General features: G+C 41.7%; 1 protein-coding gene across 4 annotated transcripts in view; it reads left to right on the forward strand.

Annotated features, from left to right (window-relative positions):
- Window positions 1-11,605, forward strand: part of pcdh19 (protocadherin 19) — a 64,685-nt gene extending 53,080 nt beyond the window's left edge. For all 4 annotated transcript variants that reach the window (XM_088294515.1, XM_088294517.1, XM_088294516.1 and 1 more), the window contains exon 5: window positions 9,021-11,605. In XM_088294515.1, coding sequence (XP_088150641.1) covers window positions 9,021-9,586 — 566 coding nt within the window. In that variant the 3' untranslated portion in view covers window positions 9,587-11,605. The remainder of the gene's footprint in view (window positions 1-9,020) is intronic.
- Window positions 11,606-20,148: the final 8,543 nt, after the last annotated feature.

The following is a 20,148-nucleotide window of genomic DNA, read 5'->3' on the forward strand; positions in this document are numbered from 1 at the left end:
CAAAGTGAATGTGACTGAATGAGAAGGCACATTGTATTAATTATGTAAGGCCGCTTTTTTGAGGCAAGTCGGAAGCAGCGACAGAAAGAGAGACAGAGTGCGATAGAAAGAGGAAGGGTTCGGATTTTTGCTGTGGTGTCCTACTGTGAAGTCCAGACACGTTTGGTGGCTTTTGTGTTTCTTTGTTCCACATGGCAAAATAAAGCAACAGTACAAGCATGGAAATAATCAAAGAGGAAAGAAAATGGACTTGTTGATTCATGGGATCGCGGATTTAAATTTACACCACACCTTTATAGCACAAACATGTATTCAACAATGCTTGGTTTGGTTTTGTGTACTGAAAACTAGGTTTTCCATGGTGCATGTCTCTCTGTCACATTTGGATGCACCTTCAGCATGCCTGTAAAATATACCGTCCGGGCAGACCATGAACTGGAAATATATTGTCAACGGTACGGGGGTTTGCAGATGGAACTTTTCCTTACTTAATGCCCATCGATCACAGCATAATGGCCCTTCATTTACGATCTGCGACTGGAGGTGTTGCGGATGATGCGCCCTCTGGGTTGAATAAATACAACCACCCGCCCATCCCTTTGTATGCCCCTGGTCATACAACCGTCACACAATTTGACTTTCCTTTCACTGAAAAAATATGTTAGGGTTCCGTGTTACTACCAGCGCATTTATAAAGCCACAAATAAAATGAGAAAGAGGGTACACGAGACCATTTAGGATAAGAACCATTTCTTTTCATATTAACGTCACCAACCTCTGTCTCTCTCTCTCTCTCTGCGTATGACTGGATTTTTCAAGCCATTTTGACAAAGTTTTCTGGATGTGATTTTCACAGGTGATTTATCCCATTTATCCACCACACTTTCATCTCCATCTCAATGCTGACCATTGATGTAATTTAAAATTCTGCTTATTCCTGTCTTTTATGTTTCACCTCAGACTCAAATGGTTAGGACCAAATTAAGCTTGTGAGGCTGGTCAAGCTTAAACACTAAATCGCTACTTTCATTTTGGTTATATTTAAAAATGCCCTCTGCTAAAAGCTGTGCTGAGTTAAAATGAGTCAATCACATATGCGGGGGCGGGCTGTCCGCTCTGCTGTCATGGTGCGGTTGGCAGGTGCGCAGCTGTGATACCAAGCGCCTGCTGTGTGGAGTTTTGGGGAGGGCGTATTCTCGACATGGAGCAGCAGAGCCAGAACACAGGTTAATTGCGTAGCTTACCTTTAGGAGGGCATTTTGAAAAAGCTGACAATTTGCAAGGGTAACATTTGTGTAGGTACAGGAACAAACAACACACTGCATATTGCTTCGCAAAATCTGAAAAGTCATTACAGTACATAGAAAGCTTCTACCAATAACTTTGTTGGACTTGTATGTTTTGTGAACTTGCCCTTAAAAAGTACAGAAAACATTTATGTTCACAGCCGTTTTTCTGTTCAACCTCCAATGGAGTTTTTGTCTAATGTGTCATAAGAACAGAATTTGTCCGATAACGGAATCTGGAGACTGAATTTTGACTGTGGTAAAGAGAACCAAAAAAATCCCACTTTTAAAATATTCCACCCTGAATGATGTTCCATTGCAGAGTCAAATATCCTGCTAATAATTTCATTTGGACTTGAAATTTCTCATTAAGTTACTTTGATTTCATTGCAGCACATTGAAATAATGGTTAGGAGGTCGGCCTCACAGTTTTGAGATTTGGCGTACAAATCTGGGCAGTCATCAGACACTTTGCATGTTTTCCTAGTGCTTGTGTTGCTTTTCTCCTTGTACTCCGGTGTACTTAAAGACCCGAAATTTTTCAGTTGTCAATAGTTGTTTGACTATATGCCCTGTGATTGGCTGGTGACCACTCCAAGGTGTTCCACGTCGTTTTTGACACTTACGAATAGAAGCTGACGAAAAACAGAAAGTACTGCCGTAACGGAGCATGCCTTCTTGTGCGACTTGATGACATTTTCTAAGCTGCTGCGCAAACTTGTTCACTGTGCACTATTCATAACCTCAAATGTCATAAATTGGCCTCACTATATTGTTTCAATAATTCTTCTTTTCTTTGTTGGTTTGACGCATTTGGACAGCAATGTTGCAAACTGCACATGAAACACCCGCCCATGTTTCATTGCAAAAAAACGGCACAAATGTACATCGCACAGTAGTTCAATAGCCAACAGTCCTGTCTTTGAACCGAACAATAATATGATGATTTATTAACAGCACGTCCATTGTTGGTGTTTGTTCCACCCGCCCGTCGCTGTTACACAGCTGTTAAACAGCTGCTGTTTGTACCAATTTAGACGCGAGTGCATTGTTTGTTAACACGGGTTAGGTAATTCATTCCTCACACCACAACCTGCTGGCTCGGGATCGCTGGCGGCCAAGGTCAAAACCTGGAGTACGTTTTGGCCCGGTTCTTTTTCAACAATCAGGCAAGTGCAGCTATAGAATGGCATGTATATAGAAGAATTAAGTTGAAGTGACATATTTTAATAGCCGTGGGGAGGACACAGCCATGCGTGCGGCAAGTGACAAGCTGTCAGACATTCTGCTGCGTGATGGATTCAACGTTGAAGCCGTTGTTCATAAATTGACTGGTGCTAACGTGCAAATTGAGAAGCGCGTGAACCTCTGGCTTCGCTGCACGTATCAAGGAGCTAACAAGACCGCCCAGTGATTCCAATTTCTTTCACAATTAATATTTGACTGCCAGACTTGAAGTCATACGAGGCAGAAATGAGAAGAATTTGGGATGAGGGATAGATTTAATTACAGCAATGTATGTCAGAGAGCAGCGTTGATAAGATGAAAGGGGAGGACAGGAGGAGGAGACGTATAAAGGATGGGCCATGGCGGGGGAGCTCGGGGATGTTTTGGTGGTGGTGGTGGGTGAGGCTTCATATGAAACAAGCAGATGCTGTGGGAAGAAGGAGAGGACTCAATGCTGTGCGGAGAGTGATGGCTTGCCCGGCGCAGGAAGGGTGCCCCTCTACTGTTTGTAAAAACAAGACCATCACACTCCATCTTGCCGCTCCCGCTGGAGCCGAGCCTGCGGGCTGATTTATGGCGCACACACTGAATTGGCTCGCTGGGATGACAGCAAGGTTCGGACTCTCTCGGGTGAGTGGTGGATGAGGCTGTTTGTCCGAGACTAAGCTGGCCAGAGCGCCGCTCCACTGCTGTGGTTAGGACTGACTAGATGACGACGTGCGCGCATGAACTGGACTCCCAAAACTGGTTACCACTCTCTCTTGCCTCTGCGCTGCTGGTGCCATCTCTCCCCCCCCCCCTGAATTGCTCTCCCATATGATTTTTCTATCCGCTTTTGTGGCAACAGCTTCATCAAGGCCCTGTAGTACCAATCTGGATTTAATCAATCTTTGCCGTGTGGCTGCCAGAATGGAAAATTAATACGGAGTGCAATTACAAAACAGCCATTTCACTGTCAAAGATACAATGCAGCGCCGTGATGAGAGCAGCGAGTGGATGCTGTCAAGCAGCAAATTTTAGCGCTTTCATGGAGACATGGCAGCGAGTGTCGGCTGCCATGTTCTCCTCATAACAACCACGAGCACCGCAAGACACACTCTTTGAAAAGATTTAGGGATTCTACACAGTTTCAAATAAGAAGACAGCAGAAAGAAGTCATGCCCAGTGCATTCACTGATTTGGCAGAAATTGTGTTTGAAATTGCAACATGTCAAATGAAAAGATCAGATACTGAATACAAGCACCTGATAAAGTACTTTATGCGAGCCGTGAAATGTGCCTTACGCAAACTTTTTCAGTCACACAACCTTGCACCTCTCACCAGTGCTTAGATGCATTACAAACGACACGATAACACACTTTGCATCAGAGACTTCATCAACATAATGTGAACAATCTAGCACTACAAATGTGTCCTTTGACTTCAGCTACTGTGGCCTTCTTATGTTGGGTGCAATGTGAGTACAAGTATTAGATCATTCCTGAGAGGCTGAGTTGGAAATTGAGAGCGGTAAATGTAATTATCCCGTATCTTGCTGTGCATTAACTCAGAAGTGTTGGCCAACTTAAGGACAGTGGTTTGAAAGCTGAATGCGGTAGTGTTCAGGCACATTTACCAAAACGGTTGTTAACCTCAGCGATTTTGTGCTTGGTATCCAAATCAAATTTGTCGTAGGACAGACAACTGTTCAAAAAATTTGAAGAAGGCAAGCTGAAAAGTTGCTTTGCGTAGACCTCAGACAGGAAAACTTTATCAATGTGGCCAAATCCTACTTAAAACAGTTGTTTTCCTGTTTCCATGATGAGGTCGTTTTTCAAAAAGTGCTATTTAAATGCAGCCGATTTGCCGTTCACCTGTTGGCCGAGTAGCTTTTTGTTCTCTCTGTCGAATAATTGTCTTTTCAAACACTCCGATAGATTTGTCAAAGTAGTTGGATTTGATAGAATTTAATTTCAAAGGCCGTGACTGTGGAAGAGAAAAGTGTCATATCAAAGCAAAATGTCGCTTCATTCTAGCCGCACGTATAACATATCAAGGTGTAAATTGCTCTTAATTATTCCCTTTCATAACGCCGACATCACAGTAGCATCAACATGTCTACCTGTCAGTTGCGGAGCGTGCTGCCGCAACGACAACAAAAGTGTCAGTGCAAAGTGGCGAATACAAAATGGTAGTTGAGAGCCCAATGTGGCAGCCATTCTCCCCGTGAAGTGATTTATCACACCAGAGTGCTGTTTTAGGTTCCCTTTGGGGTTCATCAAGCTGTGATACCAGACTGACTAAAGTGTGTCATGCTCACCCACGTGGATACTTTGAAAATAAAGTTTTAGTATCACAACGTGACCTTCAGAATGACCACCCGTCTCTTTGGTGTATTTCATCGGATGACATCACTGATCGAGCTCTTCTTCAGTGTGTTTGCCAAAGTTGATGCAAAAAAACTTGCAAAATCTGTGGGAGTTTCTTTGACGAGCTCCTCCTGACAGTGAACGCATCCCCTCCCTGTTCCCATCAGGGGGGATTTTTCGCTGATTCATTTTTTTTTCTCTTCCCTCCATTAGCCACACACAAACATCACCTCCAGCTGTATGACAAGAGGGGATCATTATGTGCACGCACAAGGCGACGGAAAATTTTGCGATGAGCTTGTCGGGCTGAGGGATTCCTCAAATCTCTGTGCCAGGAAGTTAAGACGTCTTCATCAGACGAAAGGAGGCTCAGAATTTAATGAGCATGGTGACAAACTATGTGGAAGAAATAGTCGGAATGTTTGTGTTACACACTTTTAAGCAACGGTAAACAGTTATACTTGGCCAGAGATTCAATTACAATTGGCATTGAGGGACAGTATTTCTTACGGAGCCACTGGTCACACAGCGCAAGTTTTGTTCTCTTTCAGTGATGGTGTGACTGTGAGTCTGAATGGCCGTCTGTCCTAATGTGCCCTGTGACTGGCTAACAAATTCACAGTGAAGTTTTCTTTTCATTCAAAATAAACTGTGATAAGCTAGATGTGTGATATTTCTTATGTTTCACAGTTTGATGCTTTACATTAAATAAAATTATGTGACCTCCTGATACAGGATTAGCATTGAGAGCGCCTACTGGTAATTGGACAACGATCCCTAGAACTTGAAGGTCATTGAGCATCTTATTTCTCAAAAATCATAGCATTTATAGTCTGTGCTTCTGCATTAGGTGTCTTTCAAAGTTGAGTGCCGCTCTGTGAATCTTGAAATTCATCTATGACAAGTACATTTGTTGGTGAGAATAGGAGAAGATTGTGCTTTGTCAGAGGTCATTTTTTTAATTTAAATTCTGCCTCTTCAAATTTGTCACGGCTCTTTAGGGCAACATCTGCGTTTTATGAAGCTCCATGCAGAGGCAGGATGTGTGAGTGTTCATGGTTCTTGGCTTTCACAACAATGCCATTTACGGCCCCGGTTGCTCTCCTATAGACCCCAAAGGAACCAAGGGAGCGAGGGTTAAAAAAAAAAAAAACATTCATTGGAAATGCTTGCACTGCTAAGTAGGGAGCATACAACTTGTGTGTTTCTCTTTGTGCCCCAAAGGCTTTTCATGCTTTGGAAATTGCTTCAGGCTATAGAAAAATGCTGAAATAGTCGGCGGAAGAGGCATTAATTACGAAGAAGCTTGCAAATCTTTTAGCAGTTGAGAGATTTACTTTGTCAACCGTGTCACAGGAGACTTTGGTAAAGACATTTCTTATAATTAAAGATAGACCTTGAATTAGACTGAAAAAGTAACAAGGTGATGTTAATGTCACAGGTTTGGGAAAAGAAATCAACACATTTTCACACACACATAATTCTAATAATATTGACTTTTTGGCTAAATCAGGATGCCATTTCCCATTCATACCATCTACCCCTTTCTATTTCTGTGAGGTCAAAAACAGACAGTGGAAGGTAGTCCAGAAGATGCTCAAAATGTCTTTTGCCACTGGACAATAATGGCTTTTAGTATTCTCAGCATTTCACTCATGCTGAACCCAAGACATGATCAAGAACCTTGCGTTGATATAGACAACTCTCCACTTCATCGAGTGCATCAATATGTTGTACCAACACTGTCCAAACAGCCTGACAACAACCAGATTTAGTCTACTTTAGTTCTCACTACCATTTATTGTACCCTTTAACATCAACCTTGTTGGTCTTAACCATGGACAAAGTGAGAACCATCCAACAAAACCACTCTCCAAAGAGTCTGGCACCCTTTTTCGAGTCAGGTAGCCAATTAAATAAGATGCATGATCAAGGTTTTTTTTAGGAATCAACCACCATTGTAGCTCAAGCAACACTGGAGAGACTTTTGACTGTGATTACGATCGGCTGTTTTTATGTTCTGATTGGATCCCTCATCTCAAAATAACAACCCCAGATTTGTGCTCTTAGTCTGCTTGATTACCATCAATGCAGCAGCTCTAATCAGCATCCATGCAAATGTAAGAGTGCAAGTTGTGAAAAATAGATTTAATTTCCTCATTCCACAATTTTTTCTAGGTTGATAACATCCTATTGCATTATTTACATGAAGATGATCGGATCAAAAGTTTGTCAATTTTAGGTCACTTGTTGTGATCCTTCTTGGTGCTGATAACTTAATCACTCCAAAATGATATATCTACTAACATAGGATTTGCTTGCACATTCCCACGTTGTCAGTTTGATTGGACAGTAATGTAAGCAGGAGGTCTCTTGCAGACTGTCACAGCCACATCTCCAATCTTCAGTTATCGATCCCCAGAGCCTCTGCTGAGGTGCAAGGAACGAAGGAAGAAAAACAGATCATTAATGATTTTAATTAGGTGATCTGTCAAGCTGCGATTGCCAGATGTAAGCGTATGCATTTGGGTCGATTGCAAACAACCCTCCTCACCGCTCAACCCAACAACCCCCCCCTCTGAGATCCTGCCTTGTCACCTTGAGCCTCTTGAAATGGAGGTTGGCTCAAGCTCAATGAGCAGATTGGAGCACAAAAATGTGTCAGCGCAGATCTGTGTGGCAGGACGGCCCACCGCTGCCCACTGGAGAGTATTGTCATCTATTATAGGACTCAATCTTTTTTAAAAGGCGTGCAGCGGCCAATATTTTGTAATCAATCCTATGAGGTAATTTGGTCTGCAGACGGCAGGAGAGCATGACACCTTTGTGCTGAAGCGCTGTTCTGAAAGTCCTTTCCTTTTTTAAGATAAGCAGAATGACAAAGTGCGTCTCTACAGACTGCAGACAAATCTCATATTCACTACAGAGTAAAACATCATTACATATTTATGAGGCGTGCCAGATGACAGGCACAGAGAAAGGGAGGAACCGGGGCGACAACACCGGAACCTGTCTGGTGTCTCTGTGAGATATCTGATCGCACTACTTCAAGCGACCTATGCTGGTCTCGTGTTACCACACGAAAATAATTTTACAAAGGTGTTAAAAAACTTTTGATTAACAGTACACATGATCCCCTGGAAAATGAGATCATGCATCAATGATGCATTAATGACCATGTGCTCGAAAATATTCTTGTTGTGAACTTGTGAAGATAATATTGAAGTCACTGTTTTGGATCATGGTCAACTATTTCTGTGTGTGTGTTTTGAAAGATTAGCGCCTGGTAGCTAGCTAAATGTTGTGTTTTTCTATGTTTTATGATGTGCGTTAGTGATTTTGTGTAGCCTCCTAAAAGTGTATACTGAACTAGAAACAGTTTTGCATCAATTAATTTTCACAAGAATGTACTTTGAAGAAACGTGACTTATTTAAAAAAAGTGAGTTGATGGCAAATTAACAAGAATTTTGAAGTTGTTTTGTTTTCTGCTATATTTACGCTGTTTGATGGCGTGGCATCATATTTTGTATCATTTCCTTCTAAATTATTTGCCAGGCTGTACTGAACCAGACCCAGTATTAGTATGGGTACAAATAGCAGTGCACCAAAATGACTAGAAACTTGACGTCTTACGAGTTGAAGGACTCAAGGCTTCAGTTACTTGGAAAGTATTTGAATTTGAAACAAGTTAAATTTTGATAATTACAAGATTATATGCTAATAGCTGTGGCATTTTGAAAATTATAGCACAAATACTCAAAATATCAACTTCATATTAAAATTTCTTTGCGTTAAATAACACGGAACAAAATATTTTATTTAGCTCGTTACTCAAATTTAGCTGAGTTAATAGTGGACCAGAACCAGTATTTGCCTGGATTCAACTAACAATATTATTGTAAAAAATATGAAGGATTTTTTTACCACTTCATACAAAAATGATACACCTTAACAGCTTTGAAATTCAGGAATGGTGTTTTTGTTATAATCATGAAACGAGTTGGCATTTTAGTGACAAATTGTGATAATTTTGCCTGAAAACACATAATAGCTTAATTTTTTTGCAGAATTTCTTCCTAAATTACAACCTTGTTTTCTACAGTAATTTACACAAGGCGTTAACAATTCTAACAATCACTTCTCCTGTGTTTTTCCAGCTGGAGAGCCTGCTGAAGGCTTCCACTGCCAAGACGAGTGCCGCATCCTTGGACACTCCGACCGCTGTTGGATGCCTCGCGTCCCTCTGCCGGCACGCGTCAAGTCGCCCGAGCACGCCCGCAACGTCATCGCTTTGTCAATCGAGGCCACCACAGTGGACGTACCCCACTATGAGGACGGCACCACTAAGAGGACTTTTGCCACCTTCGGCAAGGACGGGCCCGAGGACGTGGAGCGGGTCGACGTAAAGGGAAAGCGGACTCACGAGTCTCAGGTGTGCAGCCCAAAGGCCAACGGCGGTGCCGTGCGCGAGGCCGGCAACGGGCGCGAGGCCGCCAGTCCCATCACATCCCCCGTGCACCTGAAGAGCCCTATGTCCAAGCCCTCGTCCGCCTACAACACACTGAAATGCCGCGACGCAGAGCGCATCGCCAACCACAGTCTGCTCCGGCAACCGGAGGGCAAAGACAGTGAGCCGTCGGTGCGGGAGTTCAACACGCTCCTGCACGACGGCCGTGACAAAGAGTCCCCCAGCAGCAAGCGCTTGAAGGACATTGTGCTTTAGCGAGCTTCGCTGCCTCGCGCTTTCAGCTCATGCAGCGTGAAACTCACGTACCATATATAAATATACAGTATATCCTGCAATAGCTCTGCATACACACCACAGAGTGGGACTTGACCAGGCACACCCATTTGCAGTATGCAATATTCAAGAGTGTGCTGCAGCTAGTTGTGTGCTCATGCCAAGGTAGTGGATGTGGCTTCGTTGTAGTCGCAGTACTTTTCCCTTGTTTGCTTTCTTATTATTCCATTTTGAGTTTCCTATAAACAGTGAGTGGACAGGCAGGTTACTGTTGACTGCACAGACATGGCTAGCGGAGCACTCCAGCTCTCACGCCAAAGCGGGACACATTGGACACCGGCGGTGCCGACACCCGAGTACAGTTATGCCTTTTTGACGACTTTTTCTATCACAACTCAATATTTGCCTTCTTTGGTTTTCGCAGTTTGTTTCAAGCTGCCAAAATCTTTTTGTTCCTTTGTATAGTGAGCTCCGTCAGTGTAATAAACAAGACACGCAGGATTCATCTGAAAAAGTACCTGTGCATTCGGGGGAGATGTAAAATGATGACCTATCTGACCCGTTTGAACCTATTTCCACGACTACGAGAAGCTTTCGCTGCATCTGCGAGGACACGCCGGCGGCACCAGACTGTGAGCTCTTTACAGTATTTATATTCTTTCGCAGATGGAGCTAAGTGAACTGTGGCTATCTGCCTGAGCCTCTCCGGGAAAAAAAAACAAAAAACTGGAAGCGGAACAGACAGAGCCATGTGTTCACACCCGGTTGTATGACGTCTCATATGCGACGCCCAACCTTGATTGTAGCCAGCGGAGCACAAGTTAGGATCCTGTGCTCTGTGGAGTCTTGTACCTTTTTCTGACTTTTGACTATGGGGCTAGGATAGAAGGGATCGTCACTCATGTCTTGCTATGTGCAACTCTGTATAGAGTTTACTGTTATCATTTTTATTAACCTGTTGTTATGTGACAATCCCTTTAATGTTTTGTTTCAACAGATTAAAAAAAAATACAAATAAACATAAACATTGGTGTTCAACTGAAGCTACAGTAGCGTTTGTAACACAAACACAAAAATGGGGAAAAAAACATGCCAAAATATATTTTATAGATAATTTAAAAATGTATAATGAGAATATTTAATGCTGTGTAGTTATTCTATGAGTAAGTTATACTTGAAATTAACTTACTTATGTTTTTTGTTGTTTTTTTTTGTCTTTTGCTTCTTATATTGAAACTGTTTTTTTTTGTTTATAATTTTCAGAATGAACTTGGATTATTATTTTTCTTTGACTGTGTTACCCCTGGCAACTGTTGACTTGCAGTCTACCTTGTTGTAAAGAGTTTCTTATTGGTCAGTTCCTGTGCCATCAAGTTTCTGTGTGGACAAATAGAAAATGTAAAAAAAAAATAAATAATTAAAAAAAAAATACAACAAAAAAAGCGATTTCAGCACCAACATTAGTGTGTCCGTCCAATGAGCATTAGAGTGAGATAGCAAAAGAAACCAAAAAAATATAATAATAATAATGCAAACATAAGATGTGTAATCTTAAAGGCAAGCAGATAATTGGGGTTCCACCTGGCGTCATACCGGGCCCAAAAAAAGTTTTATATATTCAAATCTTTCACCGAGAGATTGGGCTCACCCAGCACTTACACACACACACACACACACACTCTCACCCCCACACACACATCATCTGTTGAACTGACAAAGTTTTGATCAGAGTGGTATAAACAGAACCCCTTCAAGCAGCAGACTTGTGTCTGACATGACAAAGATCTGAGGCACATCAGCAATGTGGTTTTATGTTGCTTTGCTGTAAACTATGTACAATGTGGATCGTGTGAATGAAGTGGACAGACTGCATACAAAAAAAAAAAAATCTAGATCTTGTAACTGAATGTTTTGCTGGTCTCACCCTTGGCTTCTGGCAAAATGAACATCAGAATAATCACTGAATGTATACAGCAGCTTATAATTAAACTATTAAATGTGCTCTGACTTGTTGTCTCATCTTTTCCGCACACACACACACACACACACAAGTCCAGAAACAGAATTTGATCATTAGGATACGATATCTGAGCATCAAGCCACTGAGTGAGGATTTTGGCTTGGCAACACTTTTGATTTACATCAAGGGAGCTGATCATGGAAGAATCTTACAGTCAAATTTGGTGTAGTTACTAGGCCAATGCATTGATTCTGCGTCGCCAACAAACTGAGATACATAGAACCCAAATGGTAAAGATGATCAAAGATCACTTCGACAACTTTGCAAACTGTTGGTGTCTGTGTGTTGTGGTTCAAGCATCTCAACAACACTGGACTGAATGCCTACGTCACAACTAAGTATTCAACACGAGTTATGTTATTTCACATCACAGCTGTCTTGTCACTGCACACAAAAATAGTTGACCTTGTTTGTTTGTGTCTGCTTTCTTTTCCATCTTTTGTGGAATTATAGTAAGTTCAATATGAAAGTGGATTGATTGTTTCAAAGGCATGGGACTGAGATGAGGTGGGTATACAGCGGCAAATCTAATGGCAAACACTACACATTTATTTTTGTATTTATACTTTGTACATGGCACAGTGATGCAAGTGGTTAGCACATCAGCTTCACAGTTCGCATCCACCCATGACCCTAGCGAGTACAGGGGGTACAGAAAATTAATGGATGGATGTATTTAGATGTGACTGTCCCCATAGGGCAGGGGTGTCAAACTCATTAATTAATCAAAGTAAAGCAAATGTGCTAGAAACGGGAAGTTGACATAAATGATTTGCCCTTCTTGGCCCACATGAAATGATGTTGCTGGTCCCCGGGCCATGAGTTTGACACCAGAAGGAAAATTGGAAATAATCTCCAGGGTCAAACAAAACAAAATTATTTACTAATTGTGCAGGCAGTTGTTTTTGTAACATTGTTATAGTACTGAAGAAAAATCATTCCAAAAGGATGTGGGAAGTGTGTTTTTTTTTCTATTAGCACTTACTGACAGCCATTAACATTCCCAAAGTCAGCAATAAATGAAAAATAATGAAATTCATAATGTACTGCAATTGTGCTTGAATTATAGCTAATTTTATGCTACAACAGATTTGTATTTGTTGTATTTGCATGCGTGCGTGAACTGCATCAATGTGTGTGTTGTTCTGTACCAATTTGTCCAAACACGACCCTTGTGAGGATACGCGGAAAATTGATAAATGTGTTGTGTGGCTTGAGAACAGTTAACCAATCACCCCGCACAAGACGAGGGTGGTGTGTGCAATGATGGATCGCGGCTTGAGCCTCTCCATCCAATATCTTGCATTGGTTGACTTTTTTGGAATCTATAAAAAGATAGTGGCAGCCAACATACATGTGCATTGCTACAGAAATAGGACCTGGGCGAGAATCATGAGGAATGTGTGGATATACTGAAAGGCGAGGCCCACGCTTATCAATTGAATGGACTGGCGATTTTACAACAAGCTGCACTATTTTATCCACTGATAATTTTGAATTGACAAAGTTCTAAAAAAAACAATATATTTGTACAGTTATGGAAACTTAGGGTCACAAAATTGAAAGGCATCATCTAACACAAGTGTGGCCAGGTCATATGACTGATATCGCCCTAATTTCTGTGTAAAAATCTTGAATGGCCTGTCCACTTCGCACAGAGGTTTTGGCGTTTTTATCGAGTTTAGATATTCTCCATGCGCCTATGTGGATTTTCCCCGGGTACTCCTGCTTTGTCACACATTTTAATATCATGCATGGTTAATTAATTGAACACTCTAAATCTAAATTGTCTCTAGGTGTGATTGTGGGTGATAATGTTTTCTTGTTCTACGATTAGGTCGTCGGGTGGAGGTGGTAGGAGAGGACCCAAAATGCAGGGAAGCCAAGGCAAGGGCAACTTAAAGGGAATTTAATTAACAAAACCAAACCGAAAGGCAAACCAGGTACTTGGAACATATAAACGTGACAAAGTGCAAAACAACGACGACTAACAAAACGCGGCTGGGCAGCACTAAACAGGACTATGACACAGGGACCGGAACCAGGGATAAGCGACCGTGACAAGGAAACATGAACAATGAACATGGACGATGAACAAAGAGCGACAGTGACATCCAATATAGGGCAATGCACCGACGCCGAGTAGTCAGCGCCGGGCGTTTAAGTAGTGAAGGTAATTAAATGAGTCAACGAGTATCAGGTGCGTGGCTGGTGAGCGCGTCTCTCCCGGAGCGAGGTAATCAAGGAGTCCATGAGTAACAGGTGCGTGGCTGGTGGGCGTGTCTCTTCAGCCAACACGACACGAGCTGGAAGGGAACGCCCCCACGCCCGTTGAGCAAACATGAACAAAAACAAGACATGACGGAAACGGACCCTGACAGGTGGCAACTAATTTTGGGTGTACCTCACCGCCACGATGACTTCAGAGGACTAAATTCAAAATAAAAGCTGGATTAGACATTGATATCCATTTACAGGCACTAGGTACTATTTGCGCTTTTATTTTGAAGTTGACCCTCGCGACGCATTGCATAGTATATGAACAACCATTTTTGTGGCAACTGGCTTGACTGGCCTAGCTCCGGAGCGAACGACTACATTCGCCGGTGGCCAAATACAATGCGTCGTAGGAGAGCCGCCGGCTCAAACAGTCCATCAAATTATGTCCTTGTGATTTATGTGCAAAAGCTAGATAGTCGATTACAGGGTCCCATAATGCAAGTCAGGGGTGGGCAATTAATTTTTCAAGTGAGCCATGCAAATCAGTTGTGATAAATATGAATTTGTTTTTTAATGAAACAGTAAATGGTATTGTTTTCATAAGCTGCTATTGTGTCGCCCTTGTACCTTGTTATAATTAGGAAATAAAAAATGAAAACAGAAAAAAAAAAAGAAAAACAATATTCACTTACATGAAAATGACACATCTACACATATTAATGATAAGATCATGAGGTCGGTGGGTGGGGGAAAAAAATTAGCTCACAACAATACAATACACCTTCCTCTGGTTCTCATTTGAGGACCATGCCAACATTTTTATGTAGCTCTTGTACCTATTTTCCAACTGAACATTCTCCTGGCACAATTTATTGACAAGGCATATCATGGTGTGAAAGTATGCCAAGTTGAAAACAGCGGTGAGATAGGCCATTCTCTTAGTTCTAATAAAATTAACAGTTGGAGTGGGCACTGGCGCCAGAACTCACCATTAATATTCACAGCACTCGCTGTTGCCATTTCCCATTATTTCCTTCGCGGACCTTTGGGGGAAAGTTCCAACAAGTGATGCGAGTGCTTGCGTGTGTCTATTTCTGGTGGGAAGTGTTCTTTTTATTACCCAGAGTGGGTCACAATGTGCCATTTCTGTGACAAAAAACTAAACAGTAACTGATGAGGCCTGTGTTCCGTTGAGTTTGATGCTCCTTCTCAGCCAGAAGTATGATGTCATTAATGACTCGTGTACACTATTGATTTATTTGTTGACTTTGAGTGGAAGGGTAGAGGAGTCTGCTACCTTTTCTATAATGCTCCCACTCAATAAACGCTCCGAGTTTCACCTCTCTCCCACACACAGTGAGTGAGCAAGTGAGCTTATGAAGGATATATAGTATATGAAGAACCGGATTCTAGTGCTAGTGAGTGGATGCGGGAGGAGAATAAGCAACAGGAAACGTGCAGCTGCCCTGTCTGATAAGAGGCTGTCTTCATTTCTATAATTAATTTGCCATTGCCTCTATATAGCCTCTGGTGGAGCCAACATGAAAGCTGGTCTGAAAGCCCTCTTGCCATAACGTGGCCATTAAATCCATAAGGAGGATCTTGTTTCTCCCAGCTAAGTTGCAGGCAGCATTGGACCACACAGATGAATTACCACTGGAGGGCTTCGATTCCCAAGTAGACAGAACAAACTAATATATAGCCTTGACTCCAGCTAAAGGGCAAAATGGGAATTAAAAAAAAAAATCTCATGATCATTGGCTGGAAAACTAGCTTACGCGGACTGAATTTGCCCCCCTTTAGTTACTTTAGCACATAAGACAAGATGCTTCCAATGGAGAAATGTCGTCAAATTTGGGGGGGGGCGACATTGCAGAGCGCAACACATTGGCATACTGCTTCGCACATTTGTCTCACAGTCAGGAAATGTGTAGACTTCAGTTTCCTCCCAAATCACAAGCCTCTCAGAAGATTGCATTTTCTATGAATGATAATATTAAAATCATTAAATAAATAAATAAAATATCATTTTGTGTGAATGATACTTTGTCTCTATTTGCCCTCCGATTAACTGGTCAAGGGTGTTCTCAACCTCTCATCGGCTGGGATAGCCTCCATTTACCCATGACCCTAACGAGGACTCGCGCTATAAAAAAAAGGAGGAATGGACAGAAAAAAAAGGATAGAACTTAACGCATAGTAAACCACCAAATGATTGAAACAACATTAAAGGATTAATGCTGGCTACCTTTCAATTTACTTTTACATTCATTCAAAAACAATTGAATCAAACAGATATTAAGAACAGTATAATTCGATTGTTGTTGTTTTTTTTTTTGCCAGCTACTGTGAAAGCATCACTTTAATTGTTTATTTTTAACCTTGAAGCAGACAAAGTTATGCCTGTGGTGTCATGCTATTGTTTTTTTTTTTAGGGTTTACACAACGTCACTTTAGCCAAGGCTTGCGTTTGTGTGATTTGCTTGTTTTTTTTTTCCTTTGAGAAAACAATATGTACGCCTACTTACATTTAAAAAAAGCAAAAATATCTCGAAAACCCATTTTAAAACGTATGATTGAAAAGAAAATCTGCGCCTCCATGCAATTGGACACCCTGTGCTTCAGGGGAATGGTTAAGCAAAAACTGATTTGAAACTATTGAAGAAATTGTGTGGATTATTCCTGCACCATTTTCCGCTCAATGGAAACTGCAGCTGGCCTGGAATGCAAATAATTCTTATTGACAAGGTAACACACTATCAAACAATGACAATTAATTTGAGTGGGTTTACTGACATCGCTTCCATTTTTGGTACCTTTTGGACATTTTTTTTTCTTTTTTTCAGAAGTCCTATTGAGACTTGTCTGGGCCGCTTACACATTCGTTTTTATACGATACATGTGAAAAAGTGAACACTCACGTGTTTTCAACATGTCATGAATCATTGTGAATTTGTTTAGAGTTTTTAAAAATGTGTTTACATCTTTTTTTTCATTTTGTGTATATTTCTCGAATCACCTTGCAATCTTTCCACCTTGGTGAAGGTCTGTGCTCATCTTCTGGAGCCCCCGCAAAACGGTGCTTCAGAGCACATTTAATCGCTCCTGATTCACAATGGTCATGGAGAATATTCCCCCCATTACAGCGAGATTTATATCAAAGGTTACCGGGACACACATCCTATTAACGTCCTATTAATGTTTCAATTATCACATGTTAAGAGGGGGAATCAGAGAACAATTAGGGTGATTTATTTACGACCGGGACAGGCACAAGCGGAGCCTGCTGCAGCCTGGCATTCCTTCAATACAAAATAGATTGAAGGTTCTTTTGAATTAGACCCCACATACTCACAACTCAACCAACCCAACCCCCACCACCCTTACTAAAATCACTGATCTCTGCCTCTTTGGTGACCTCATTCTTTCAAAAGACCTTGCAGCTGCTCCTTCCTCACAGAAAACAGCAACTTCTTTTCAGTGCTGGTGGCCGTTCGCTGCAGATTTAAGGGACAGCATGTTTGACACAGGGTTTCTTTGGTCAAAGAAAACCATTGGTATGGTTAGTCAAAAAAAAGAATTCTAATTTATGCATTTTACTATATTCAGTTTTGGATATAAAAAAAGTTTCTCCCCTCAAAGCCCATCCAATTTCTCGTCCTTTCAGCCCATATCACAAAAAAAAATACTGAAGAGTATTAATTAGTAGAGATTTACTGGCGAGCTCTAAATCCTGAGCGGATGTGAGATTCTTCCACTTTTAAGCACATCAGCCATTTCTTTGAAGACTCTTTCAGCCCCGCACATTAAACGATTAGCCAGCAACTCGACTCACCTCAGAAGAACAGTCCGCCTGGCGACTTGAAAGAGATACCCCTGCCATCTTAGCGAGATATGAAAAGGCTCAGTATTTAAGAGCCTTTGTGAAAACGAGTTTTCTTGTCCCTCATCCACCCGCTAAATATTACCTTTTAAAAATCAAATAATGGAAAATCTATGCGCTTTTATTATTTGGTCCATTACATTAATTTAATTGTCACTGATACAGTAAACAATACAATTACACTGTGCATTATATGAAATAATTATATGCAATATATTTGAAATATATAGAACGTTATATACTAGGACATAAAACCCCAATTTTCCTCACAGAAGTGATTAATTATTTTTGGGTAACTTGTAGGGTTGTGTCCGCGACGTTCTGTTCAAAAAAACAAATCTTTTGAGTTGACCAGGACTGAACGGATCACGTCCTGAAGTGATTCGTTCTTTTCTCAGTTCATTTCAGCACAGCCGCATGCTTTCAACTTGGAGCGGAAACGGAAAATCAGTCTGTCATTCACTTTTGAATCTTCTGAAACAGTCAGTGTTAGAGGGAGTACGGACTTGCCTGAACGTGCTGCCATGCTGGATGAGTCGGTGAGTTAACGTACTGCGAATTGCAAATAATTTGCTCCCGTTCACTAACTGAACTGATAATGGCGTTTTCGTGGGTGAATGATTTGGTGAAAGTATCTTTAGAACCAGTCTTTTTAATGAATTGGTTCTAATGATTCAGTACACTTAAAAGAACTAGCGTACCCATCACCAATAGCCAAGCTGCTACACAGAAACCTATTTAATCCAGAAATCATACGGGCAATCCCAGAAACCTTATGTTGGTACCACATTTCATGCGCAACTTAACCCAGTGTACTTTCTGTGATTAAAAGAACAACATTTCAAGGCTTTTAAAAACATAGGGCTTAATAAATTTACAAACAAGTTCTTTTTCTGGTGTGATAAGAAAGATAGCTATCTTGGCAATTCAAACACATTTCTTTCAAGATAACAAAATCAAAAATCGCTAGCCATTGACCTATCGAAGCTAATATCCAATGAAATAATCAAGTACTCGGTTTTAGCTAGCCAAAGAAAAACAACACATCAAGCTCCCAAGCTTGATACCCGGCAACCTACAGTATCTACACTGCAGCTAACCAGCTACCAGACAGAGCGGATTTTCTTGCGGTACAATAACAAACCAAGCTATCTATCAACTCTAGTTAATAGACCAGCAACCTACGTAAGTTACTTGGGATAATAATATCAGCAATAGCCCAAAAGTCACAGTACTGTAGTTATGTTTAGCCATCATATTTCTACACCTTTTAGTGAAGCGATTATCATCCCTTCTGGATGGGAATCAAGCGGCTCCTGAGAGATGTCCTGGCCTTGCATGAGTCCTCACACTTCCTCTACACAGCTCCTACACGGAGACCCAGTCGAGCCTGGACCAGTAAGTGATGACAGCATTTTAGCACTCCTAGAGTGCTGTTCCAGTGTGTGTGGTTGGAACGGGTGACTAAGGATGACTTATTAGGCGATGGAGGACAAAGTTTGTAGAAATTATGAAGCGTCTTGGGGATGGATTGTTCCTGTCCGAGAGGCAGGACTTTCTACACAAGAGGAATTGTCTTTTGTCTGAGCTTTGTTTTGTATTGAAAAGGTTAGTCTTTGTCACAATGAGAAGTGGCCTGCTCATTGCTATCAGTAAGAAGACTGATTACACTCTCCATCTCCCAACCACAGCTACATATCTGCCTGTCCTGGTCACTGACCACTTCCTTTTGTGGCAACCACAAAGGATCTTTGATCAGCAGTGAAATGAGTTGCTTAGACAATAGTCTTCATTCACACAAGGCCGCCAAGGACCTGGTGGAATGAGGGGGGTAGCAGCGGCAACCTCTGTCGCCACATTCCCCCAGCAGTGTTTAATTAAATGTGATGCTGGACAGATCATATCATAAACATTGTCTGACATGGGTCAGATGAGCCTACCAGGACCCCTCAGGCCGCAGGCCTGACCTCAGCCACCTTGCTCGGACATTGGATGACCGGATATGGGGGCGTATGACCCCCTCCCCTCCTCCCTAGATCCCCCCCATCCCACTCCACACTCTCTGGAGGACAAATTGGCTGATAGCAAAAAGAAATGAGGGAGTGTGGCCTTTGAAATCCTCTTTTTGTCAACAGAACCCTGGATCTCACCAAAACTCCCCATGGGCGTTTATTATGGGGCTGGTGATGATTGGACCCATCATTGATTTATTTCACCCTGATGCAGGTACATGCTCTTTGCTCCCTCTGCTCTGGAAAAACAGAGAAGTATTGCACTTGGAAAATGTCTATATCAGATATTTGTCTGTTAAGATATAGTATTCATCATTGGTGGCAGGTGGAATTTTTGCCAAGAGTTGGTTTTGAGGGGAGCCCTGTAAACAAAAGTGTCAGTATTTGTAACAAACAGCCTTGTCCTCTA

This window comes from Idiotropiscis lumnitzeri, chromosome 4 (genome assembly GCF_059441095.1).
Source record: "Idiotropiscis lumnitzeri isolate Australia: NSW breed Sydney's pygmy pipehorse chromosome 4, RoL_Ilum_1.0, whole genome shotgun sequence".
Lineage (NCBI taxonomy): Eukaryota > Metazoa > Chordata > Actinopteri > Syngnathiformes > Syngnathidae > Idiotropiscis > Idiotropiscis lumnitzeri.